Below are 27,268 nucleotides of genomic sequence, written 5' to 3' on the forward strand. Positions count from 1 at the left end.
GAACACTGGTCCTGACAGCTAAGGATGATGGGAGTTGTAGTCCCAAAGCTGCTGAAGACCCAAATTTAGGAAGCCCTGATCTAGACTGATTAATGAAAGCAAGCTTCAGTCCCCCGTGGTGTGCAAGTTGGATTGTTTCCATTGATTATAGTTAAATCTGACTACAGTTTGTCCAGGTTTAGATATATGGAGAAGCAGCAACTGGACTAAAATGGAAGAAAAGGTTTCTGAATGCCTCCACAAAGCTGAACCAAGGGGAGGAGGGGGAAATACGCAACACTAAGACTCTCTGGCACTTGGCCTCATAACAGTAAACCATGGTTTAGCAATACATGCAAGTGCAACATTTTCCCACGCTTTTAATATAAGACATGCCTATGGAGAGGGGTGGACGCGGGTAGCGCTGTGGTCTAAACCACAGAGCCTAGGGCTTGCCGATCAGGAGGTTGGCGGTTTGAATCCCTGCAACGGGGTGAACTCCCATTGTTGAGTCCCAACTCTTGCCCACCTAGCAGTTCGAAAGCACATCAACTGCAGGTAGATAAATAGGTACCACTGTGGCGGGTAGGTGTTTCAGTGCACTGCTCTGGTTTGCCAGAAGCGGCTTAGTCATGCTGGCCACATGACCCGGAAGCTGTCTGCCTGGTAGACAAACACCGGCTCCCTCGGCCTATAGAGTAAGATGAGCACCGCAACCCCAGAGTCGTCCACGACTGGACCTAATGGTCAGGGGTATCTTTACCTTTACCTTTATGGAGAGGGATATAATCTTGCAAATTAAGTTTCCTTATTTTTTAATTTTTTTGCATGACTATTTGGGAAAAAAAGTCACTTTCCTTGATGTACAAGGTTACATTATGGGTACTTCAGATTTCAGCATGAACTTACATTAAACTAAGAAGAGACAGCCAAAGGATGTTTTGCTTTGCTTGGGGAGGGGGGCATTTACTGCCAATTACCTTGTGCAAGCGATATAAAGAGTGTGATACAGAGTGAAGATTTTTAATGCACATAGAGATCTCAAAGATTGAACCTAGGAGTTTCTGCATACAAAGCAAATACTGTACCACTGAAGTATGCTTTTGGAATGCTTGTGCATTAGAAAAGGACATAGCAGTCCTAACATTCTCCCAGCTCCCAAATTAGGACTGTGTTTATTTAGAGAAGTCCTCGACTCCCTGTTAATGGAGCCGCAGATGGGTTCACAGTAAGCTACACAAGCGAGCTTTTTTTTCCCCCTGCTGCCCCTGTCGTCTAGCAATATTAAAAGGAGATTCTTCCCCTATGCAGAAAAGAGCCACTGTCGTGTTTGCAGCACAAATGGCATTAATTCATTATGTTCACTTGGCGCCTTCGCAGTTCCTTTCTTTCTTGGAAGTCCTGACTGTTTCAAAATGCAATTCAATGGCTCCGTACGCCTTATGGGATACATTATGTGCATTCAAAAGGAAAAACGTTAAAATGATAGCTATTATGAAAGTATTATGTTCTGAGTAGCTACCACGCCGTCGCCGCAACTCACTGTGACTTTTGATTCTTGTTGTTTCCCGGTGCCTATTATTTCTACTGAGCTTCCTATTCAGGAATTCATACAAGCCATTTAGCACCATGCAGTGCAGCACTTGGAAAAGAATACAATAAGGTGGAATGCCTTCTTCCCCTTACAAAATGCCTATTAGGTGGAATCGGAAGAAGGCATGCTGGCTAAAGGAGGCAGGCAGGTTTTCCTCCTTCTGCCTGCCTGCAATTATTATGTATGCTTTCTGCACAGAGTACGGCGGGGCTGTTGTGATTTCATGTCTTGTTAAAACCACTGGAGGAGATCCATCCATTGAGATACACTGTTTTCACCTTTTCCTCCAGGGCTGACCTCTGCTGCCCTTGTCGCCACTCAGCAGGTCGCGGCTCAGGCTTCTGCATCTGGTATGTTTCCTGCACAACGGAGGTAAATATCCTGTAAACCTCGAAATTATACGCGTAACAGGCATCTTAATAGGGAGGAGGGGAAGCGAACCACAGTCTTTTGAGGGTGGAGGTCTACATAGACTTCTGAATGGGCAGGTGCTTTCTTTGGTTAATAGCAGCATTACTCTACTCACGATAACGTTTTACGTGGAGCTGATTCCGTCACGTAGATAATTGATCGCTGAACCAGACTATGTTCCCTTGAAATATGTGTACATACCGCATTGGCCCGAGTACAAGCCGCACTTCCCCCCCCAAATTCCGACCGTGGAAAGTTAAAAGTGCAGCTTAAATTCGCGACCTTACACAAATGGGCTTTTACGGTATCGCTGCTGGAACAGACATACGGCAAAATGAAACAAAAAAAAAAGTTCTATTGCCGATTTGCAATTGTAGCAATTGAATAGCGATTTGCGATTGTACGGTAACTTTTGCGGGCTTGCAAGATCAAAGGCTTAAATTGGCTCAGAGTTACAATTCTACCAACCACAGCAATTTTCAGTCTGTAACCCAATTTTAAGGGATCAGCTTATATTCAGACCAATATGGTATATTGCCCATCATGTCAAAGCAAGTCATTTAGAATTTGCAGACTATTTTTGTGTGTGTGTGTGTGTGCGCGTGCACCCTCTTTAAACCAAATGTGCATCTCTTTCTGATGTCTTCTGATATTTGTAAGAAGCTATGTGTTAGTAGAAAACTAGGAGCAGCACTTTCTCATAGCATGTGACGTGCATTTCTTTGTAAATTATTTATCTGCTTTTAAATAGGATTACTTTTCAACCTTTCAAAGGAAATGGAAACCTTATATATAATTAAATGCAAGTTAATTCGGTGCAGCTTTTAATGACCCAGACTTTCCAGTGCTGCTATAGCATAATTTGCGGCCCTCCCCCGCTCTCGTTTACTGAGGTTGTTGACATAAATTAATGAGACTGCATTGTTCTGAAATAATCCCTGCTTTTCTTTTCTTTTTCAGAGAATGATAATTTTGGAAATGTGCATCGTCATGTGACTGGATCACATGAAGAAGAAAAAGCGCTTTATTACAGACATCAGTTCCATGGTGTTAATTTGAAATGCCTTAATGGCAGGCAAAAACCAGTCATTTCATTTTTGTAAATTGCAGATTTTTATCACAGAGTAACAAATGTTGCTGTATTTAGACTTCTGTTTTTTTATATATATATGCTTATATAAATATAAATATATATATAAATATATATATATATATAAATATATTCTTTACTTTTTGTATCGGTAATCAGGCTCACACAGAGAGCCTGCTGCTAAGTTGTAAACCACAAAGTAAATGAAAAGAAGTGTGTTGTCTTGTTTGGAAAACGTTAACCACAAAAAGGTTGTTTGTTTCTTCTTTTCCTTCCTTTGGCTTTTTTAATTGTAAATAACTAACGTTGCGTATCTGTGTGCCTGAACCTTGCATACCCTTCTACTATTGCCCACAACCCTCAATAGAGGTTAACTGTGACGACGACGACGACACTTTGGTACAATTTAGATGTCTATTTGGTATCTCCTATTAAGATGCATCAGTGTAAAATGTTACTGTATTAACTGTCTCATTGTAATTGTGTATTGTGAAGAATATACATTCGGAAGGCATGGGGTTGCCAGTACCACAAAAACTGTGTTGTACATAATGTACAGGATTTTAAATGGGGAAATAATGAGCACCTGTGAATAATGAAATGTCCTTTTTATAATCTTGAATGGCAAATAACCCAATAGCCTGCATACCAGAAGACGTCTGTGATTGTTCTATTACTTGAATAGTCCTGCAGTCTTTTTTTTAATGTTTACAATTATCCCGTTTTAGAAGAGAGACTTTAATGCCATTGCCTGGTTACTTGTTTTATGCTGTAATCTAGTTTATTTTATGTAAAATGTATATTGAATGCTTTCATTTTTATACCTGCCTTAAATAATTTGGCAATCAGAATTAAAAAAAAAATGCTGTTTTTGTACTTTCTGGTGTCGCACCGTTGATTTACAGATCCTTGGGCTTAAGGCAGGGGGGGCAGTCCACTGTCCCTCAGACCTTGTGGTGGGCCGGACTATATTTGTGGGGGGAAAGCGGAATGAACAAATTCCTATGCCCCACAAATAACCCAGAGATGCATTTTAACTAAAAGGACACATTCTACTCATATATAAACACGCTGATTCCTGAACTGTCTGTGGGCCGGATTGAGAAGGTGATTGGGCCAGATCCGGCCCCCAGGCCTTAGTTTGCCTACCCATGGCTTAAACGCTCCTTCTAATGTTCACATATTGAACTCTTAACTGAGATTTGAGGAAGGGCATTTCAAGTGCGCTCTTTCTAGAAAAAGGGGTGCCAGAACTCACCATGAAAGCCTCCCTTGTCCTCTTATAATGAGAATGGTGCCCATCTGAGATGTGCCAGAACTGGGTTCAGGCTGAAAAAAGCCCTGGGTGAGGGAGGGGAGATGGCCCCCACTGGCCTGACTCTCACCACTTGGCTCCTTAGCTTAGAGCTTGGGAGCAGTAATTCTGGAGGGGAGCTAAGAGCTACTAGGATTCTTTGAAAACTAGCACCACACTAATGTCAGACTTGGGTAGTCTTCTCCCCCCCCCCCCAATTTAGAACCGGATTAGTCTACCCCAAAATAAGATGGTGGTTTCTACAAAAATGTGTATCAGCTATGTACCAAATGTACCCTGAGATGATTGGGGGTGATCCTCAGTGTCCTGACTTTGGAAAGGACCCCAAATGTCATCTAGTCCAGTGCCTCCATGACAGATGCTCTATGACATGGCCATATCCCTCTGTTTTTTCCTTCAAGGATGGTACTCCAGGAAGGGGGGGCGGATTTTTTTCCACTTTTAAAATTCACCTGACGTGATAGCTCCTGGATCAACTTGCCTGAGCTTTGACAGATTTCTTACTCAGGCACACCTTCTCCATGTCCCCAGTTTTCAAACAGATTGCCCCCTCCCCTCCCCCAAAGGAGGGAAAAAACTGGAGGGGAAGAGGTGTTATTTCTGTTTTTCCACCCCAAAATACCTTGCGAGGAGAACTGCTGCACCTCATCGTCTGAACTTTTTCCGGTTTCATCCCCTCAGAAGGTCTCTTGCCTGCAATATGTATCTGGCAGAAGATAAAAAGCAGAGACTTTATAACAAACATGCACATTAAAAGTTCCTTGCGTGGAAACCCCTGAATGGATCTGCCTTGAATTTGACTGGGATAATCCACTTACAGGAGGGGTCTTCTGCCTCCAGATTTCATTCACTTATGTGACTCGGGGGAGGGGGGCGGATACAGCTATTATTAGTTTCCCTCATTCTGCCATTTGTTTACTTAAGCCTGTTCAATACCTCTCATTCCCCCACTCCCAGAAGGACTAATAGCTGCTGGGGAGGCAAAATTTTGCTTTAAAAATGGTATGGGGGAAAAGATGAGTTAAATAATTCCACCAGCGATACCGTTCTGATCCAATCCCACCTGCTGCTTTTAAGTTTCCAAAACAAAGAGGAGGAGATCCAATTGTTGATCTTCCATCTGGGGAAGAGCAATGAGTTTCCATCTGTGAAAACAACCACCAATTCTATCTGGTCAGTCCCCACACTCTCCCAGTACAGTGGGACCTCGGTTTTCGAGTGTCTCAGAAGCCAAAGGTTTGGGAAGCCAAACACCAAAAACCCGGACATAATTGCTTCCATTTTTGAATGCGCCTCAGAAGTCAAATGGCTTCCACGGCGTGTTTTTTAATTTTCTCAATGGATTTTGCCAACCGCCCATTGCTCCTTGATTTTCGAACGTTTCGGAAGTCGAATGGTCTTCCGGAATGGATTACGTTTGAAAACCGAGGCTCCATTGTACTGATAAAAATGGCAGGTAACAGTCCAACTTTGCAGCAGCAGCCATACCCAACTGAGTGGAGTTACTGAGCCTGCCCCTGGTTGCATAAGCCAAGTAGCATCAGCTGAAGTACATAATGCATGCAGCGAACCAAAGACCTTTGTCACTGCTTTTGCGTATCCCAAGGGGACTTTGGGTGTTGAATCTCTCAAGCAGCCTTTCCCCATGCAAAGTAGTTCTGCACTGTCAAAACAAAGGGGACTTTCAAAAGGAATTGCTATGGTTTGCTGGCCCGTTGTTCAAGGAGGAGGCCATTGCTTGTGTTCCAAACCTTGGTCATGCCTAAAGCATCAAGCCAGGTGTTTGCAACTTGCTATTCAGTTACCTGGAATGCTTTTAAATTTCAACACATATCCCCAAAAGTTGCGTTGACACTTTGAGAAGCAGCTTTTATTGCTGGGCAATGAACCATTTGACGTAGAACCGGTACAGGCAGTTTTCTTTCAGTGGATTCCTATGAACTTCTTTCAGCATCGCTCCAAAGGCCTTTTGAATTTCTATAGCATGCTCCCTTAATTATATGATTGCTGTTCTTTGAGCTTTTGGTTAGTATAGTAGAGCTTATTTATTACATGGAATATAATGCTACAGAATTTGTCCGCGAAAAGATAATGGAGCAGCAATTTCAGCTGAAATGTATCTATGAAGAAAGCAAAGTGAATAAGGATACCAGAAAAAGACTTGAGGGAGGGGGAACGTGGCCTTGTGTAGCAGTCAGTTATTTCCTTTCTTCAGTGTTGCATCAGTGGCGTGTGAATGTATTGCCCCACGAAAAGCAGCTGCAAGGAGGCCATTTTGGATCAAAACCATAGAGTTGAAGGGGGTTAACCAGTGTCCGGGCTGAACGATGGGGGTGGAGATGCTCCTTCAGGTTTACAGGACCTCCAACATTTCTCCAATGAGAATAGGGATGTCCTACCATACCCTCTAACACTTCTCTGATGAAAATAGGGAAGTCCTAAGGAAAAGTGGGACGGCTTCTGTCAATCTGGCACTGTCCCTGGGATATTGGGACACTTGGAGGGTCTGCCTTTAATATCTCGACCTAGGAGCAAGAGATATGTCCTTTTTTCAGCAGCCTGATCAGTGGCGTAGCGTGGGGGGTGCGGGGGGGGCCCGGCCGCACCGGGCGCAACATCTGGGGGTTAGGGTTAGGGGGCGCAAATCCATGGGTTAGGGGGCACAAATTACTTGCCTTGCCCCGGGTGCTGACAACCCATGCTACGCCACTGAGCCTGATGTTCTCCAAGACCCTGACAATTTATGATCCTGTTGCATGTGGGAGGGGATGGATTTGTGCCCCAGATGTGTTTCAGTTCATTAGAGTTTATGTTCTGTTCAAATGTTTTATTGTTCTGATGGGTTAGCTCTCCATCCCTGCCATCAAGATGCAGACATCTGGTTGCTGAACTTTAATGGCAATGCTTGTTATGTTATCTTGTTGAAGGATCAGGTCTGGCTCTCTCATAAAGGCAAGATACTGCACACCCTGCACTTTTCCAGTGCGTTGCTATTGAAAAATCGGCTTGTGCAACATCCTGCTTTGTAAATTGGCTTCTTCCGGACAGCGCGTCTGCTCACTTTGGTGCTTAGTACACCAAATCAGAGCCAGCCTCTGCACAGCAGTCTCTATACTGCAATATGCATTTGTGAAATTTGCATTTTGTGTGTGCCAGTTGTGTTTGCCATTGAAGTGAATGGAATGGATGCAACTTTCAAAACTGGCCCATGGGAAAGTGTGCAAGAAAAGCGCACAATGAACAAAAAACTGAAACCTCCAGTAAATGCAGAATACATGGCAATAATGTGCAACATTTTAGGCACAACATATACATTATTTTGTAGTGTTATTGCAACTGCAGAGTTCTGTACAAAATTGCCTAGATAGGTGCCTTTGTGACAAGCATATATTTGCATACCTCACTCTTCCATTTGCTGTGTCCCCCTTTGAGCTCTGTATAGCATAAAACATACTCTGGTTGCATTGTCTCGCAGACAATGAGCTTTCTTTTGTACTTAATGTTGCATTTAACTTGAGCGCTCCCAGTAACACTCATAAAGGGAGAAGCAGAGAGAGACAGGATCACTCTGATTCTCAGTGTGCATAAGCTGGCAGTTCTTCTGGTGCAGTGGGTCCCAAAATTTCTCCAAGTCCCATGGACCACTTGAAAATTGCTGAGGGTCCTGGCAGACCACTTAATGGTTTTTCTACCTCCTGTAGCAATAGTGATATACACACAGTGCTAGATGTTGTGCTGTGGGGATGCGGGTGGTGCTGTCGTCTAAACCACAGAGCCTAAGGCTTGCTGATCAGAAGGTCAGCGGTTCAAACCCCCGCCATGAGGTGAGCTCCCATTGCTTGGTCCCAGCTCCTGCCAACCTAGCAGTTCAAAAGCACGTCAAAGTCAAGTAGATAAATAGGTACCGCTCCAGCGGGAAGGTAAACAGCGTTTCTGTGCGCTGCTCTGGTTCCCCAGAAGTGGCTTAGTCATGCTGGCCACATGACCTGGAAGCTGTACGCCGGCTCCCTCGGCCAGTAAAGCAAGATGAGCGCCACAACTCAGAGTCATCCACAACTGGACCTTACGGTCAGGGGACCCTTTACCTTTACTCTTGTAGCAATAGCTTCCTTTGTTTCTCATAGATTGTGTTTTATTGCATTATAATCTGAATTGAATTCAAATTGTAGGTGCTCTTTACAGATGCAAGGCAAGCCACCTGAATGAAGCTCGTGGCATTTGCTTAGTGGTCCATAGGCCACTTTTTCTGAGCACTTTCCCAAAGGAATTGTTTTTGTGATAAATGTGCAGTCATTCATTTGTTTTGGGGGACCCAGATATATTCCCCTCAGGTAGAATTTCTGTGGCTGGGATACAGGTATGATAATGTCACATACTTATCTGAAGGAGGTTTTAAAAATGATACAACACATATCGCAACCATTCAAAATTTACACAACACAAATAGACAACATACCATTATGTGTGCAGACGAGGAAATAAACGATATATTTTCAGCCAACCTGAATGTAACAAATATCTGTAAAAGCTTTTCTAAATAAAAGGACATTGCACTTTACTCACGCTCGAACTGCAATGTCTGCTAACTGGGGAAATGCAGTTTTTAAGTAAAAAGGCTCAACCTTTTTTGTATTTATAGAAAAAATCTTCATATACTACAAAATGGAAGATATGCTCCTTTAAACAAGGCTTTCCACAACAAAAGGAACTGACCTGTGAAATGATTCATAATACTTCCCATTTCCACCCTGGAACTGTCCTTTCCACTCTTCACGAAGCTCCCCACAGCCATTTGGAAATGTGCCATGACCTGCTTCCCAGTGCTATATAATTAAGGTTTTTGCTGGTTTTTGCAGGTCCTATTTAGTTTATTTATGGTGGGTTGGATCAAGAGACTCTATGTGTAGAATTCTGCTCACAGAACACAGAGGAGATTTTTCTTATTGCTCCTCCCCCTGCAACTCCATGTGTCCCCTCAAAATGCTCTATAGGTTGGATGTAATTATTATTATTATTATTATTATTATTATTATTATTATTATTATTACTTATACTCCTAGCCACTCTGGGCAGCTCCCAATAGAATATTAAAGCCATGATAAAACATCAAACATTAAAAACTTCCTGATACAGGGTTGCCTTCAGATGTCTTCTAAAAGTCAGATAGTTGTTTATTTCCTTGACATCTGATGGGAGGGCGTTCCACAGGGTGGGCACCACTACCGAGAAGGCCCTCTGCCTGGTTCCCTGCAACCTCACTTCTCGCAATGAGGGAACCGCCAGAAGGCCCTCGGAGCTGGACCTCAGTGGCTGGGCTGAACGATGGGAGTGGAGATGCTCCTTCTGGTATACTGGGCCAAGGCCATTTAGGGCTTTAAAGGTCAGCAGCATCAGCACTTTGAATTGTGCTCAGAAACGTACCCCCTTATATAACAAAGAATTAATAAATATTGATGCTTTTGAATTATGGTGCTGGAGGAGACTCTTGAGAGTCCCATGGACTGCAAGAAGATCAAACCTATCCATTCTGAAGGAAATCAGCCCTGAGTGCTCACTGGAAGGACGGATCCTGAAGCTGAGGCTCCAATACTTTGGCCACCTCATGAGAAGAGAAGACTCCCTGGAAAGACCCTGATGTTGGGAAAGATGGAGGGCACAAGGAGAAGGGGACGACAGAGGACGAGATGGTTGGACAGTGTTCTGGAAGCCACCAGCATGAGTTTGACCAAACTGCAGGAGGCAGTGGAAGACAGGAGTGCCTGGCGTGCTCTGTTCCATGGGGTCACGAAGAGTTGGACATGACTAAATGACTAAACAACAACAACAATCACACAACAGATACAACTTTGTATATTAGATGTGTCTTACACTCAAGAACAAAGTAAAGACCCAAGTAGATTGATGCATGTATTAGATCCCTGGTATCCTACCAGTTGGCTGGGGCTGGCATGGGTTGTAGTCCAAAACCATCCAGAGGGAGCCACATGGGTAGGGTTGCCATACGTCTGCAATTTCCAGAACAAGTCTGGGTTTCCAATGATGGAATTAGTGTCCAGGGGGGATTTTGGGAAAGCAGCCAAGTTTCTGGGTTTTTGAAACTTCCCCAAAGCTCAACAACTATCTTTGGGCGATTTCCAAACTTCTTTATGTCCAGATTTTTACTTCTTGAAATATGGCAACCCTACACATTGGGAAAGTCTTCTTTAGAGCAATCTCTCACCTCCCCAAGCAGTATGTGGAGCCATATCTCACAACTATCACTTGCAGCACTATTGTGCAATAGATAAAACCCAATTGAGTCTGCACAGATTAATCACCCTGAAAAGTCCTCGCCCATACAAGGTAGAACCTGATTTTCTGGATGTTGTGCTTGTAAGCTTCAGACAGACAGAATGAATTTGCCCTTTGCTGAACAACCCCTCTATAAGAAGGGGAAAAAACACTGCAGTTACAACACAATGGTTTCAGGAAAGCCATCCTCTCTTCTCTCATGCGTTGGTAGACAAGGACACTTTTCCATTGGGGGCAAGGAGTGGGAGAATTGATACTGTACTCACACTAATGTTTGCTTGCATGAAATATTGACCACAGCCACGCTGCCGGTTTTACATGAAGAATTAAAAGCAATTTCAATTGTTTGAAAGGTTCTAATTGTTCTCTCTCCCTCCCCCCTCCCCGAAAGAATAATAACAGGACAAACTGAAATCTGGGCTCTCCGGTTATTTTATAACTGGCACTAACAAATCTCACCAATTACAGAGTCTATTCTATAAGCAATGAAAGTGTGGCTCCCAATTAATCTCGTGTACCTCCAGGCAAGGTCTAAATCAGCTGGATACAGCTAAAGCAATTTGCACCCAGCTAAAAGCAAATTGGAAAATAAGTGTTCCCTGCTCCCACCTATCTTCCCAAGCCAAATGCACAATCAGTATTCTGGCGCAGGCCCTTGGTCATGTTATTTGCAGCTATCAATTTTAATTATAACAATTATTGATTAGTTGGGAAAGTGAATAATCTAATGTTCCAATGAACTCCAGGGAGGCTCCCGGGGTTTCTTTTCTTCCATCATGCAACGCAAGTCCACTATTCTTTTTTCGTGTGCTGGGGAAAAAACAAAACAATCAGCCGGAGTCCATGCTTATACTCCCCAAGGCTGTGTTTTACAAAGCTGTAGTTAAGGCTTCACTTGTGTGAACTTTCCACCCAACCTGCATTTTAAAGCTTTCAAAGCTCCCGCTGTAACAACACGTTGAGAACTGAATGACAGCAAAGCGCGGCTAAGTCCAGAAACTGAAGCCAGCGTTACAGGGGAGATTGTCAAAGGCATAAATGGGAATTAGGCAGCCAATTCCTACTGACATACAAGATTGCTCACCTCTGTGCCATTTCTGCCTCTCCAGCCATCTCCAGTAATTCCCCTGCTGTCATCTTCCAGGACTTAAATGAGCGGCCTGCTTATAGAGGTGCTGAGCAGCAAGGACTACCAGAAACTAAATCAGGATATATCATGTCAACTCCTGCCAGATACAGCTGTGTGTGTGTGTGTGTGTGTGTTGGTGGGAACTGCAAGTCATTGATGAAGGTTTGTGCTATTGTTTTGTTGATCCTTTCCTCCCCAAATACCAGGCGTGCTCATTAAATTTATTGCTGTTCCATAATAAAAACACGGATTACATAACCTCCAATATTTCTGTGATGAAAAAAGGGACATCCTATTCCAGAATAATAATAATATAATAATTTTATTATTTATACCCAGCCCATCTGACTGAGTTGCCCCAGCCACTCTGGGTGGCTTCCAACATATATAAAAACATAATAAAACATTAAACATTAAAAAAAAACCTTCCCTATACAGAGCTGCATTCAGATGTCTTCTAAAGGTGGTATAATTATTTATCACCTTGGCTCGGGGTTCGCATGATTCCATATCCTCCAACATTTCTCCAATGAAAATAGGGACATCCTACCATACCCTCCGGGGCACGGGTGGCGTTGTGAGTTAAACCACAGAGCCTAGGACTTGCCGATCAGAAGGTTGGCGGTTTGAATCCCCGCGACGGGGTGAGCTCCCGTTGCTCGGTCCCTGCTCCTGCCAACCTTGCAGTTCGAAAGCACGTCAAAGTGCAAGTAGATAAATAGGTACCACTCCGGCGGGAAGGTAAACGGCTTTTCCATGCACTGCTTTGGTTCGTCAGAAGCGGCTTAGTCGTGCTGGCCACATGACCCGGAAGCCGTACGCCGGCTCCCTTGGCCAATAAAGTGAGATGAGCACCGCAACCCCGGAGTCGGTCACGTCTAGACCTAATGGTCAGGGATCCCTTTACCTTTACCATACCCTCCAACCTTTCTCTTATGAAAATAGGGGTGTCCTAAGGAAAAGCAGGATGGCTTCTGTAAATCTGGCACTGTCCCTGGAAAATAGGGATACTTGGAGGGTCTGAGATCAGAGCAGAATCAATTCAGACAAAGGTTCTGTTTCCAGTGGCAGCCAGCACAGGATGCCCGGAGCTTTGTGAGATGTGCATCAGTGTGTTAAAAAATGGTTCAGTTTTACATTACCCAGGGAACCCGGATTACCAAGTAATAATACAGCAAAATAACTAAATCTATTTTATACATCTTTAGGACCATGTCTGCTGCTTCCAGTTCTCTTGGCGATGTCCTTCTTATGTGAAAGGACTTACTCTGACTGCTCTGGGTAACCTATGGGCTTCACCCGTGCTGATAACGCTATAGGTTTGATTCCTGTACGGAACAGCTGTATATTCCTGATGGGGGCTGGACTATAGGGTCCCTTCCAAGTCTACGAATCTATGGTTCCCCCTTGCCTATTTGTTTAGATCTTCAGAGAATGTCCTATTTATTATGCCATGGCCTGCAGAGGCTCCTTTTTTGTCAAACTGGAGGAGGGCCTTTTCCATGGTATCCTCTACACGGATCGATCCACCAACATTCAGCTGGCACCTACTGTGAGGAACTCCCACCATCTCTGATATCATTCCTGGTTACTGTACAGTGGAACCTCGGTTTTCGAACGCGCCTCAGAAGTTGGAAGGCTTCCCCTGTGCGTTTTTCAATTTTCTCAATGGAAATTGCTGACAGACCTCTGCGCCTCGGTGGTCCAACGTTTCGGAAGTCAAACAGATTGCATTTCACAACCGAGGTTCCACTGTAATTGTCATAGGTGGTGTTTATCATATTGTTTTAAACGTACAGTCAATTGTTTTTTAATTCTTCTTTCACACTGAATTATTTTCTTGTACATCACCTTGATATTATTTTAATGAGTAGTATATACCGTATTTTTCGCTCTATAACACGCACCAGACCATAACACGCACATAGTTTTTAGAGGAGGAAAACAAGAAAAAAAATATTCTAAACAAAATAGTGGATATATGATTTTTGTGGTTCATGCTGTGGCCACAGACATGTGATCTGACAGTGAGTTTGGAGTAGCCCAATGCAAAAATCCTGAGGATCCATGTGGATCCATGCTTTGTAACCACGGAGGAGGGAAGGAAGGGGAACCATGGATCCTCTGCTCACGACTGCAGCAGATCCCCCCCGCCACCCACAGGCATTCGCTCCATAACACGCACAGACATTTCCCCTTACTTTCTAGGAGGAAAAAAGTGAGTGTTATGGTGCAAAAAATACGGTAAATATTTAAAATAAATAAATAAGTGGTCTTATTCCTTTTATTCCTCGGTATCTATTCCTTGATAATAATAATCATCGTAATAATGCCCAGGTACATTTAAATGAGGACTAATCAAATGGCCTCTCCCCCCCCCTTTCTTTCTTTTTTAAGTGTCTTTAACTCTGACTCTCTTTAATTAATCAATTAAAGCTTTAGTTGATTAATCTGCCAAATGAACTAATTAGAGCATGAAGCTCTAAAGATAATACAGTATAATTAGTATATGTGACAAAACACAATTTTAGATTTGATGCACTGCATCTCAAGCTATCTGGGATGTGTTATCAGAGAAGGAAAGTCATTTCCTTCCAGAATATCATTTAAAAGATAGTTCCAGTTATTTAGCTCTTTCTGCTGATTAAGATTCAGGACTGTTCAGCTTTTTTTATAAAAAAAAAAATCTGTTTTTGAAATTATAAGAGAATATGTACTTGAATTAGGAAAAGAGCCATAGCTCAATGACAGAGCACATGATTTGCATGCAAAATATCCCACATTTAATCCAAGGTATCTCTAGAGAGGGTTGGGAAAGACCTTGTCTGAAACCTTAGACAGCTGAGCCGTGGTGCCTGTCAGTTAGACAATACTGAACCTGACTTGTAAGGTGGACTATGGATCTGACTTGGTAAAAACCAATTTTCTATCTTCTCATTTTTCGACGCAGCTGAAAACCTTCAAGAGAGGGAGCTATGCTTCTAGCCTCTGACCTGTTACATGAGAAATATAAAAGGAGAGTAATTGCACATCAAAATCCAGAAACTATCTGTACACAATACATGATAAATTGTTTGTTAATGCTATATCCTGCCTTTCTACCAAATGGTGCTCAAGGTGGCAATAAAAGAAAAATAACAAAGCATAAAAACCAGAAGGCAAAATTTCAGTAAAACCGATAAGAACAACAGCTGATTGACCAAACTACAACATTTTCAGTGGCCATAATTGTCAGCATATGAAACGAAAGGCCTGTATGAATGAAAAACTTCTTTGCCTGTTGGTGGAATGTATTCAGAAGAGGAGTTAGGTAGGTCTTGGTTGGCAAGGAGTTCCAGAGTCTGGGAGCAGCCATGAAGAAGGCCCTGTTTTGAGTTCCCAAGAAAGAAAGACTTCATCTGAGGGTCTAAAAACCCAAGTGTGCTTGTAGACTATGGACTTTCTGGTAACTCTGCCTCAAGTTATGTAGAGCAATTTGACTTTTGCCCAGAACAAACCAGTAGCCTGTGAAGGTGTTGTAAGAGGGGAGTCACACAATCCATTCAGCCATTCCTGGTCAATAGTCTGACTGGTGCCCTCAGCCAGATGAAGTTTCCAAACCATCTACAAAGGTCATCTCATGCAGAGCATATTACAGCAGCCTAGATGAGAGAGAACTAAGGCCTGTGACCCTGAGGAGAGATCTGACCTGAGTGTGCTGGAGTTCCCTGCTACACTGCCACACATACTCTCAACAGCAAAAAATAATTTGCAACAGTATAGGGCTGGACTATGAGACAAGAAGAAGCTGGTTTTTGATGTGGGGAGTATTTTGGGACTCACGGTTCATGGCATGAGTGTCCCACTTCTGTGGCACAGCCAGAGGAGAAGAGAAGAGGTGTTTGTAGGTTTCCATAGGTGTCTGGATGGTCACTGTGAAGACAGGAGTCTGGCTTAGATGAGCCTATGGTTTCTTATGAACTTTTGTGGTCTGGAAGCAGTTCCTCCAAGGCCACTGGTAAATAACTTTGGAGAAATGTCTTGTGATGTTTAGCATTGCTTTCACAAGATTCGGAATGAGAAACAGGAAGTGGGTCTGCAGATCCAGCTGTCCTTCCATCAAGGTGATGAGCAACCTAGGTTTCTCTGGGCTTCATGGAGGCCAGGAAGGATTTTTAGAGATGCGCTTTTTCCTAATTAGGTATTTTTGCCTTCTCTAAGGTGTAGGCCCAGTTTTCAGTTATTTGGGATATTGGTCTAATATTGCTGTTCCTTTGCAGGAGACCAAGAATCAAGTAGGAGGTGTCCTTTCATTGATGAAGAAGAAGGGGCTTCTGAAATATGTTTAATGAGGGGTAGGAAGGATTTCTGAAAGTACGGTAATAATATCAATAATAATTTATTATTTATACCCCGCCCATCTGGCTGGGCTTCCCCAGCCACTCTGGGCGGCTCCCTACATAATATTAAAAACACGATAAAACATCAAACATTAAAAAACTTCCCTTAACAGGGCTGCCTTCAAATGTCTTCTAAAAGTCAGATAGTTGTTTATTTCCTTGACATCTGATGGGAGGGCGTTCCACAGGTGGGCACCACTACCAAGAAGGCCCTCTGCCTGGTTCACTGTAACCTCACTTCACGCAGTAAGGGAACCACCAGAAGGCCCTTGGAGCTGGACCTCAGCGTCCGGGCTGAACGATGGGGGTGGAGACGCTCCTTCAGCTCTACTGGGTCGAGGCTGTTTAGGACTTTAAAGGTCAGCACCAACACTTTGAATTGTGCTTGGAAACGTACTGGGAGCCAACGTAGGTCTTTCAGGACCGTGTTCTGCAGCGTTCTTTTAGCACAAAAGGTGTGTTGGACTTCTCACAGTAGTGCTGAGCAGCTTCTGGGTGGGGAGCACTCTATGGCAGGAGTAGCCAACGTGATGACCTTCAGGCATTTTTGGATTCCCAACTCTGATCAATCTCAACCAGCATAGCCAATGATGGGAGTCCTGCTCCAATAACATCTGGAGGGCATTATGTTGGCTACCTCACTCTGCTGGCAGACAATGCCTTAGGACTGAGCTGGGGTGCTGGGTGGGGGGAGGCTAGTACAGTGGGACAGTCAGGCTGATTCCTCTGAGTCTGGGATTAGGACTCCCTCCCACCCCATTCCTAGAGAGCCAGTGTGGTGTAGTGGTTAAAAGCGGTAGTCACGTAATCTGGGAAACTGGGTTCGCTTCCCAGCTCCTCCACATGCAGCTGCTGGGTGACCTTGGGCCAGTCACACTTCTCTGAAGTCTCTCAGCCCCACTCACCTCACAGAGTGTTTGTTGTGGGGGAGGAAGGGAAAGGAGAATGTTAGCCGATTTGAGACTCCTGAAGGGGAGTGAAAGGCGGGATATCAAATCCAAACTCTTCTCTTCTTCTTCTAGTTTCCTTAACAGTTGTGATGCCTGAGAGTTAAATAAAGTTGTGGCCTGTTTCAATTCAAGTTACGACGTCTGTCTCTCATTTACCATCTGCAAGCAATATAATGTGACAAGGCAAGCTCAGCATAAATATGTACCTGATTTTCGTCAGAAATATGTCGACCCTCTTTTAATCAACCATACTCAGAATGGTGTTTAGGAGCACTGATAATAGGGGGTGTTCAAGGGAACACCCGCCCATCCGCTCAATGAACATGTGAAATGCAAGTGAGAATGCAACTGCTGGCTGCATCCCTCCATGCCAATGTGGACATACATTGGATCTTGGTGAGAAAGGGGCTTCACACAAGTACAGTGGTATGGGCATGGGGCTCGTCCACCCCATTGGACACCCAGACTCTCCAAGTGTCCCTATTTTCCAGAGACAGTCCTGGTTTCTGAGGACACCTTGAGCTGTCCAGATGTTCTACAACAGCCATCATTTCTGACCATTGGCCCTGCTGGCCGGGAACTGATGAAACCAGAGTCCAAGAAAATCTGGAGGACCACAGCATCTGGAGGGCCCATCCCTCTTGCAACTCTTTCTGTCTTGCTTGAATTGGTAACTATGTTTGAAACAGGATTTACAGTCGGTGCTCTGATTCTGCAGTGCCAACAAGTCAGTGGGAAGCAAGTAAAAAGAAATGGAGAAAGGGGGAATCTATGGATTAAAACCGCCACCATTCCTAAAAGAAACGAGAAATAAACATTGCTGTAAACCCTCTTCTCGCTGAAGTGAGATGGAACGCTCTTAAAAGCATGAGAAAATCCCCATTAAAATTTAGTGGGCTATCGAGGAGGCCAGAACACACACGATTTGGTTTCTTAAGCTTTCAAGAGGTAGCCTGCTTTAAAATCAAGCCCACTTAGACTCTGTTTGCTCTCTAACACTTTAGTTGCCAAGATTCTTTGCTGTTAAGATTTCGCTGGGAGCACAAAAGGTGCTTCTGTGAATGCCAGCCCCTCGGACTGTCATTGGACAGCGGGGAAACACAGTCTTCTTGAGTCACATACTTCAGACCTGAGTCACAACGCAGTCACCAGGGGTTCGGAAATATTATACAATGCAGCACTGAACCCTGGTGCACAGCTGACCTGCTTTAATTCAAAGGAAGAATGGTCACATTAGCATGTGAGCAAAGGAAGTCAAAATGATCTCATTCAAAGAGTCCCCTTCCATGGCCGCAAAGGGAGTTGGCCTTTACAAAACAGCACGTCTTTCTCTCGGCCTCACAGGGTTGTCTGCTTAATTTTCTTCACTCTTAACCCTGGATCAAAGTGGGAGACAAAGCGAAGACTTGGAATCCTTTTCTTCCTATCTGGGCCGCAACAACAGAAGAGTTGTAGAATGAAAAGTGTTTTCATGTCAACAGAATGTTCTGAAAGTATGAACTGAGAAGGGGTATTGTGATCAAGCTGAGATTCATGGAAAACATAGATACTGTTGCTGCTTTGATTTGTTTTTGATTCTTACATACCAGCACTGACATTGTTTGAAATGTAATTCCACTTAGTCCTTGCAAAAATAAGGGTTCTTAACAATGAAATTCAAAGATCTTTGAGTTGGAATTTTGATGCACCTGAGACCTGCAGGGCCTAATATATGCTGACCCTGCATGGCATTTTTTCTCTGGGTTCTTCCACATTCACAGAAATCCAACATGGATTTAGATGAGCTTCTTCCATGGCAATCACTGGTGTGGTTTGTTACCATGCTGTATACATTATTAGTTAATTGATGATCCCCCATTGCTGTGAAACCCAATCACCCCAGTGTAACCCAAGACAATGAACACCAGGAAGCATGATTTCCAGAGTTAAATTAGCACTCAGAGCTACATGTGCAATTCCTGACAATGGGCCACTACCCCAAAACACATGCATGGAGTGCTCAACGAAAGGTTGGTTTGTCAGCTGTGACAGCACCAGTTATCTGGTGCTGGTATGATGACAGGGCTGACCAGGGGTTGTAGTCAATGAGGTCCTCCCATTCACAGAAGGCTCTTTTATATGATCCAGCAGAAGCTCCATGAATGCAAGAGGGAGGGATGCGATGTTTGCAAATCCCCCTTTTGTCCTGCAGCCCTTCAAGCCACCGCCTGTGCTCTTCTGGAGGGCCTCAGACTGGAAAGTGGGGAGAGAAAGGCAAAACGGAAAAAATCACTTTTCTTATCCTGTATGCAGAAGTTGGATCAAAGAGACATCCATGAATGGAAGTATAGCATTGGTTATCAACAGGAACATAGTTTTCTGCTGCTCAGAAGAATCTCTGGACTGGGTCTATTTTTTCTTTTTTTTGGGGGGGGGGGAAGCATTTGAGTAAATACCTGCAAAAGACATTGAGAAAGTGGAACGATTTGTGTGCATGTCGTATTTCTCTGTTAAGAAGCAAAGCCCACCTTAGCCTCCCTCTTTCTTTCATGAAAGGTGTTTTCGCCGATGGCTTACCAAACTGCATTTCAGAACCACTGACTTATTTTGAATTAATTCCTTACGACTCCAAAAATGCACTATTCATAGCATCATAGTCATTGTTCCTATGCCACACAGATTTTGTTTTCAGATGAACGCAATTTAAACTCCCATTCATTGCGAAGATCAATTTCACTAATCTTCCGCACTAATAAAAAAAGGTGCCTTTTGTAAAACCAGCTTTTGTCAGAACCAGTGTCAAAGGCTTCTGTGCTTGTTAAGAAAGTGGGGAAACGTACTATGCTAAAAACACAACACCTTCTAGATCTCGATCGCTGAAAGTTCATGTTGATTGACACAATCTACTATATCAACGTGTCTGGTTATTCGCCAGATTCTGAAACATGGAACATATTAATGTAAATCAGGTTTTTTAAATACCTTTATTTTTATTTAACAGACCATTTTCCCTAAGGAAGGGCAGAACCTCCAAGTGACCCTATTTTCCAGGGACAGTCCTGGATTTACAGAAGCTGTCCTGGTTTCTGACTTGACCCTGGAATGTCCTGCTTTTCCTTAGGACGTCCCTATTTTCATCGGAGAAATGTTAGAGGGTATGGAAGGGAGCTTCCCATAAGTGAAACATCCATTGGGTTGTATTCAACTAATGTTTACTCAGAATACACCTATTGAAATTAATGTTCATGACTAAATTAGGGTTATTAATTTCGGTGGGCCTACTCTGAGTGAAAGCTCATTGAAAATACCCCATTGTTTTGAGCCACCTCTGGAATAAGTATAAGACAAACTGTTCTTTTATACGTTATGGTACTTTCCTTTATGGATCAAGCTGGTAGGCTATGTGGAACATACCAACTATTTATTCTGCCCTGGGCAAAATTGCATCACATCACCAGAAGCATCACAATTCTCCAAAGCTCTATTCCTTTCAAACAAAATGCACCCTGTAAGGCCTAGACTGCACACTGGTCAGGGAAATGGGAACAATATCAATTGACTTCATGCTATCTTTTCAAGAACCAGACAACACATTTCTTTTCTCTCCCTACAGGCCATAGCATGCGTGAGAGAGGTGAGCATTAGTGATGGGCATTTTATAAGAAATTCAATGGAGAGAATATAATGGAACAGAGAAAGGACAGGCTGGATAGATACATCTTATTCTTAGTGCCGCGTTGTTTTCTTTGACTGCCCTTATAAAGGCACACTTTTACCCTGCATCAGTTGTCAGGGAGTGCCTTTACCCTCAAGGCATCCCCAAGGAACCTAGTAAAATGCTCTTGCAATGAACAAAGACAACAGAAAGTAATCAAGAACCATGTTTACCCATAACAGTGTCTCCCTGTCCCCCAATCATTTTCTAGGGAGGGATAAATTCCCCTAACCCAGTCACTTTAAGAACAGAGATGGGATCATACAGGCCTCCTTGTTGGCAATTGCTGGTACTTATGTGGGGTTCTATTGTTGCTGAGTAGTTCTCGGGAAACCAGCCTCCAAGACCTCAATCCCTTTCTATCATCCCTCTATTTTATTCATTTCCCTGCTCATCATGTCTTGTCTGCTTCATTTTATCTGATGCTCCATTAAGTTTCTATTTTGGCTAGAAAAGAGGATCATCCATTGTCAGATATTTTGATTATCTGCATAACATCACAACTATTCTCATAAATCGAGGGATCTAAAAACAAACTTAATTCATTTTTAGCTACCCTTGGGATGATTCATGACTAACTCTGACATAAGCTGCAAATACTCCACAATGATTTCTTCAGGTCAATGTACACTGAAGAAATCTGTTAATCCTATGACGGTTCAACTTTTAGTAACTTCTGGATTCTCCCTGGAATCTAATCTATAACCTGTTTCCTGGGGTATAATCCTTCAGCTTTACAGTACAATGTGGCTTTTGCATTGAGTATATGGTACAACTAGCCTTTTTTGAGGTTTGAAAACGAGGTGAAGAAATCTAAAGCAGATCTGTGAGTGCTTTTACTATCTTTTAAGTGGCAGAGCATATGTCTTGTCTGCAAGTTCAACTGCCGGCAGCATCTCTGCTTAAAAGTACCTCAAGCCCAGGGAGCAGGTGAGGGGAGAGGTCTCTGCCATAGGTTGGTGGGACAAGAGACTATTCTGGGCCAGATGGAGAGACAATCTTACCTGGTGAAAGGCAGCTTCCTTTGGTCATACTTCACAGACCACTTATTCCTTTGGCTTTTCGCAACAAATGCTTAAAAGTGTATTCTGTGTGTGTACCTAAAATCAGTGCTGGTTTTTTGTGGTTTTTTAAGAAAAAGAGGTACACACCTACCTCATTCTCTTAGAATGGCAATGGCACCCACCTGAGAGATGCCAGAACTGAGTTCTGGCAGGTTCCGGCTGAAAAAGCCCCACCTAAAATACATGCCCTATCATCAAAGTTTTTGTTTTACAATGAAGATTAAGAAGATAAACACCATAGCATCCACCCAAACTTGCAAGATTCTATGGGGACTTAAGGGGCCAACATAAAGATAAAACCATTTGTTTAAAATAAATCCAATGCAATATAGCATAGGACCTTACAAGTCAACATCGCTCCTCTTAGGAAATTGTGTGTGAGATCCTGAATACAAAGGCATGCAGGGAATGATTTCATTTTTTAAGGATTCCTAGCTCTTGTCTGTGGAGGCTGAGGGCTGTGCATACACACATTCTTGCACCAGTCTAGTTAGGAGCGAGACAGACATGTATGGTGGGACTATCAGGGCAGGACTTGGAGTAGAGGTGTGGAGAAAAGAGAAGAAGCCTATCACCCAATGCAGCTGGGTTGGCTTATTTTGAAGTCAAAATAGCAGTGTTCCCTTATGGCCATTAAGATGAGAGTCCAGGGTTGGTCCAAGACATTTCACCTGAGGAAAAAGGCATGTTTGTGCCTCACTTTCAACTCCACGGACCAGCTAAACTAGTAGTTCAACCTTATTTACACCCTCATGATGGGATAGTATCTGCCACAGCACCTGAGGGCAGTAGGCTAGCTCAGGGAGTACAGGACAGGCCTCAGGGCATTTATAGTTCTATCACTGCCGTCCTCAACATCTGCTACCTGAAGCAGTTGCCTCATTCCCCCTAATGGCTGAGCCGGCCCTCCAAGGGTCCTAAAATTACCTAACTGCACCACTGTATGTATGGGGGGGAGGGAGGAAAAAGAACCCCCTTGACTCTTTCGAATTGTTCCCCATGAGTTACAGCTATTCACTCCTTTCCCCGTTACAAAGCTGTTTTCCTCCTACAAAGGTACTTCTCAAAAGACGGCTCGCCTCACCAACAGCAGGCTGCCTCCATCTGCCATTGTGGGTTTGCCTTTGCTACAGCCAGCGCAAGAAAACAAAACCACCTAATAGGTTTCGATTCCTTCCCCGTGAACATAAAGCAGAATGATTAAAAAGGCACGTATTCTCTTAGTTGGAACATTTAAACAAGGAAGGGTGTGTTTGTTTGAAAGAACGGGCAAATGGTTATCTGGAGGGATTAGGCTTTTTATTTTTATTGTTAAGTAAAGAAAAGGCACAGCCCAACATGATAACCACTGCTGAAGCACAGATGTCCAGCTTTGCCATTCGGCTATGTTGTTTTTCTAAAGGTCTTCCAAACGAAACCCGCTGGTGTGTTTGCACCTCAACTCGGCTCGCCACTCATCTGAGGAATGTGATTAAGAGCTAGTGCCTGGCCTGGCCTGTCTCTTTGGGCAAATGCTCACAGGTCTGAAATTTTCAAAGCCTGCTTAACAGTGCCCTAATTAAACAAGTAGAATGCAAGAGGAATTTCTCTGAAAGGTTTAAAGACCATGCCAAAAAAAGGGGGGGATATCGTGTTTATGTTTCAGCAAAGCCAGTCGGAGGCTATTAAGGCTCGCTGGTTCGATGTTCACCCAGTGGCATGAGAGACCCTGCTTCAGCGAAACCACCAGAGACAGGGCCTTTTCAATAGTGGCACCTCAGTTATGAGGCAGCCTTCCCAGGGAGGCTCGCCTGGTGCCCTCTTTGTGGTCTGCTCACCCCGGCCTTTAAAAAAACTTCAGCAATTTGACCTATATATTTTTTAATCTGTTTTTAATTTTGGGAGAGCACCGAATTCTGTTTTGTTGTATTTATGTATGCCCTTTCTCCTTTAGTGGTCTTATGTTTTACTTGACATTTCAATTGTGGGTTTTATTACTTTTTTATTGTAAGTCACCCACAGAACTTTGTTTTATGGGGAGGCACAAATAAATGACTAAATGGAACTGGAGCAGCTCTGAACAATTGTCGGTTCTTTGTTTTGGGGCGCCGGGCATAACACTGTCAGTGTAAGCCCTCACCCTCAATGGCCTCCTCTTCATCCTCACTGCCACTACTGCCAACTGAGGAACTGGCAGTCAGGCATCAGCCGCTACTGTTAATTTTGATCCTTGCTGGCTCATGACTTGCTTACTCCATCTCTGTTTGTGTAAACAGGCAGCAATAGTGAAAAGGAGAAGCAGCAAGCTTCTGGATCTTAGCTGATGCACAACCAGCCTGACGCCACATCCCTCAACTGCACTGAACAAATTGGTACATCCCATTTTTGGGCACTGCAATGCTCAGGGTGCAATCTTGTGCAGGTCACATGACTCACGCAGGCATGCATCCCAGAAGACCCAGTTTTTCACGGCGACATGTTGGAGGGTGTTTGACACATGAACTGAACTTGCTCCAGACCTTCCCACGCCACCAGTAAGAGTGTTGTGGAGAAATGGGAGGAGTCTATGCTGTGCCGTAATGCCTGCTGCTGTGAGGTCACAGAATCCTGGCAAATCAAGGCAGAAGCATAGAATGTTGGAAAAGGGGAAGGCAGAAGGGGGAATGTCAGCTGGTAACAACTAGAAGGGAAACGAGCGCTGAATAAACGAGGCAAAGACAGAGCGAAGAAAACAGCTAGATACAGCCTCAGGAAAGAGGGGAAAGTGGACCAACAACCCAGATTTATGGTACCAAAATAACTGTACAAAACTTGCCACTCAACTAGAAAATTATTTATTTTTTAAAGTATATCTTACCTTTCTTGTAAAACAGCTCCAGGTGGATAACATTTCATCAGAACAACAACACATCTATCAATCAAAATAAGGTACAAAAGTAGGGCTGCTATTTCAAACAGCGATGTATTTGAGCAATTTTTATGGAAAAATGGCAAAAACGACACTGCCAACACGGGTTGCCTTATGTCTGGATTTCCCCAGACATGTTGCCATTTTCCACCTGGACACTGCTGCCAACTGCAGTCTTCCGAATATGTCCAGGAAATTCAGGACGTATAGCAACCTTAACAGAAAGAAAAACCAACAAGGTGTGTGTGTGTGTGTGTGTGTGTGATCCAAAAAGATATGTGCTCTGGTACAATATGCAAAGCTCGTAGCTTTATGTACTTTTTACATTTCTGAAGCACTCCATATTCCCAGAGAACCAGCAGTTGGTATTTTTTTGACAGCACAAATATTTAGCAAAGGTAATTAGGGACTGGGGAAATCCTCTTTCATTCCTTCCTTGCAAAGGCCAAGTGTCCAAGCCATTCATCATGCATTTGCAGAAACCTTAACCAAGAACAAAGCAGTAAGAACTGCCGTTGTTTGTCTTTTCTTAACCACCAGCGGCAAAATAAGGTTAATGATATGTTTGTAACAACTACGTTATTCCTCACAGACATTCTTCTGAATTAGAGAAGTCTTATTTTATGATTGGTGACCTATATGAGAAGAGAGAGAGAGAGAGAGAGAGAGAGAGAGAGAGAAGGCAATACTAGCTATCAGCTTTTTGATGACAATTCCACATACACCCCCGTCTTCATTTGAGATTAGAGCACACATCTAACTGGTCACATTTTGCAACACAGAGAATAATACATTCCCAGGGAAACTGGGGATATAACCTTGGGGGAAAGATGTGGCTTGATTGAGCAGATAACTATCTACACACATCTTTAGGTAAATGGTGAAATATCAAAGGAAACTTTAAAAAAAAATTTAAAAGGACCAATGTCCCTACAGGAAAGTATCAATAGAGATTTTCGCATCTGAGCTCAAAGCGTTGTAGCATGTCTTTGATGATGGGACTTTTACCCAGAGACTGCTTTATGAGAACAAATATGCTGTTCAAATTGTCATCAGAATGACAATGAATTAACCAAGCCCTATTCAAATGGACTTCTGGCATGACATCAATCAGCTACTCTTTTCAGGATGCATCTAGGTTAATATAAAAGAAATGCAGTACAATATCATTTATTTCATTTAACAGCCTTCAAAGAGTAGATCATAAAATTCTTTATTGGGCATCACTTCAAGACAAGATCTGAAGAGGGGAAGGCACTCACAAGACTCAAAGGAAAGGAAGAGAGTTTCAGAGACACAAATCCCACCTCAGGGCCCCAAAGAAAGCATTTTTCAAACAGGTAAAGAAAAAAAGAAGTGAAAGAAACAGTACGAGATCATCATTTCCTATTTCTGTGCCATAGTCCAGGGGTTGCAATTCTGTTTAAAATTGTCATGGGTATGTTTCAACATGTAACAAGTGACTTATGTCTGCATTTGATTTCTTTTTCTTCCTGAGATAGGATTTTAGAAACATTGCAGCAAACAATGACCTTGACGTCTGGTTCCAGATGATACCCAACAACTTCCACAATCCAAGGCCTATGTGGACATTCTTTTCTTACACTATTAGCATCCTGGAATGGGTGGTGGTGGCAGCAGGGCTGTGCAATATATGAAAATATCGTTCAAAACCGGTTTGAAGTCCATATTGATATATCGGTTTCATAATTTTTGACCTGGCAATATATGTCATGGGGTGGTTTTTTTGTGTGCTATGCAAAAATCACAATGTGGGGGGGGGGGGACTGTGATGCCAGTCAATGTCTCTACATGTTGTTGTTTAGTCGTTTAGTCATGTCCAAGTCTTCGTGACCCTATGGACCAGAGCACGCCAGGCACTTCTGTCTTCCACTGCCTCTTGCAGTTTGGTCAAACTCATGCTGGTAGCTTCAAGAATACCATCCAACCATCTCGTCCTCTGTCGTCCCCTTCTCCTTGTGCCCTCCATCTTTCCCAACACAGGGTCTTTTCCAGGGAGTCTTCTCTTCTCATGAGGTGGCCAAAGTATTGGAGCCTCGGCTTCACAATCTGTCCTTCCAGTGACCCCTCAGGGCTAATTTCCTTAAGAATGGATAGGTTTGATCTTCTTGCAGTCCATGGGACTCTCAAGAGTCTCCTCCAGCACCATAATGTGCAAATATTAGTCCATTACTAATTACAGATAAAATTGTGAATGCTGGCTGGTCAAGACAGGGTTCAGTTGTTCTCAGAAACAATATCATTGTTTCCGATATTGGTGGCAATGATGGGACCGATATAAAGAAAGTCAGCAGCAATTGACACGGGAAAATCTGCTCCCTCTCCTACCATTATTAGAATTGTCTTTTAGATTTTTCTTTTTTCTAGTTTTAATGTATGCACATGTTTGCTTAAAATATAGCAAGTAGCTTTGAGTTACGTTGGTAATAAAGCAAGCAGTACATTTAATAAATACTACTAATAA

General features: G+C 43.2%; 1 protein-coding gene across 5 annotated transcripts in view; it reads left to right on the top strand.

Annotated features, from left to right (window-relative positions):
• ZNF608 (zinc finger protein 608) overlaps window positions 1-3,955 on the top strand; it is a gene marked incomplete at its 3' end in the record, with an annotated part of 133,913 nt that extends 129,958 nt beyond the window's left edge. For 3 of the 5 annotated variants that reach the window (XM_083464374.1, XM_083464373.1, XM_083464376.1), the window contains 2 exons: window positions 1,864-1,945; window positions 2,945-3,955. In XM_083464374.1, the coding sequence (XP_083320500.1) occupies window positions 1,864-1,945; window positions 2,945-2,951 (89 nt within the window). Of the gene's footprint in view, window positions 1-69; window positions 1,839-1,863; window positions 1,950-2,944 lie in introns of those variants that run through there. The other 2 variants (XR_014516809.1, XM_083464375.1) reach the window with 2 other exon arrangements.
• Window positions 3,956-27,268: the final 23,313 nt, after the last annotated feature.

The sequence above is a fragment of the Podarcis liolepis genome (assembly GCF_965112155.1).
Source record: "Podarcis liolepis genome assembly, chromosome: 11".
NCBI lineage: Eukaryota > Metazoa > Chordata > Lepidosauria > Squamata > Lacertidae > Podarcis > Podarcis liolepis.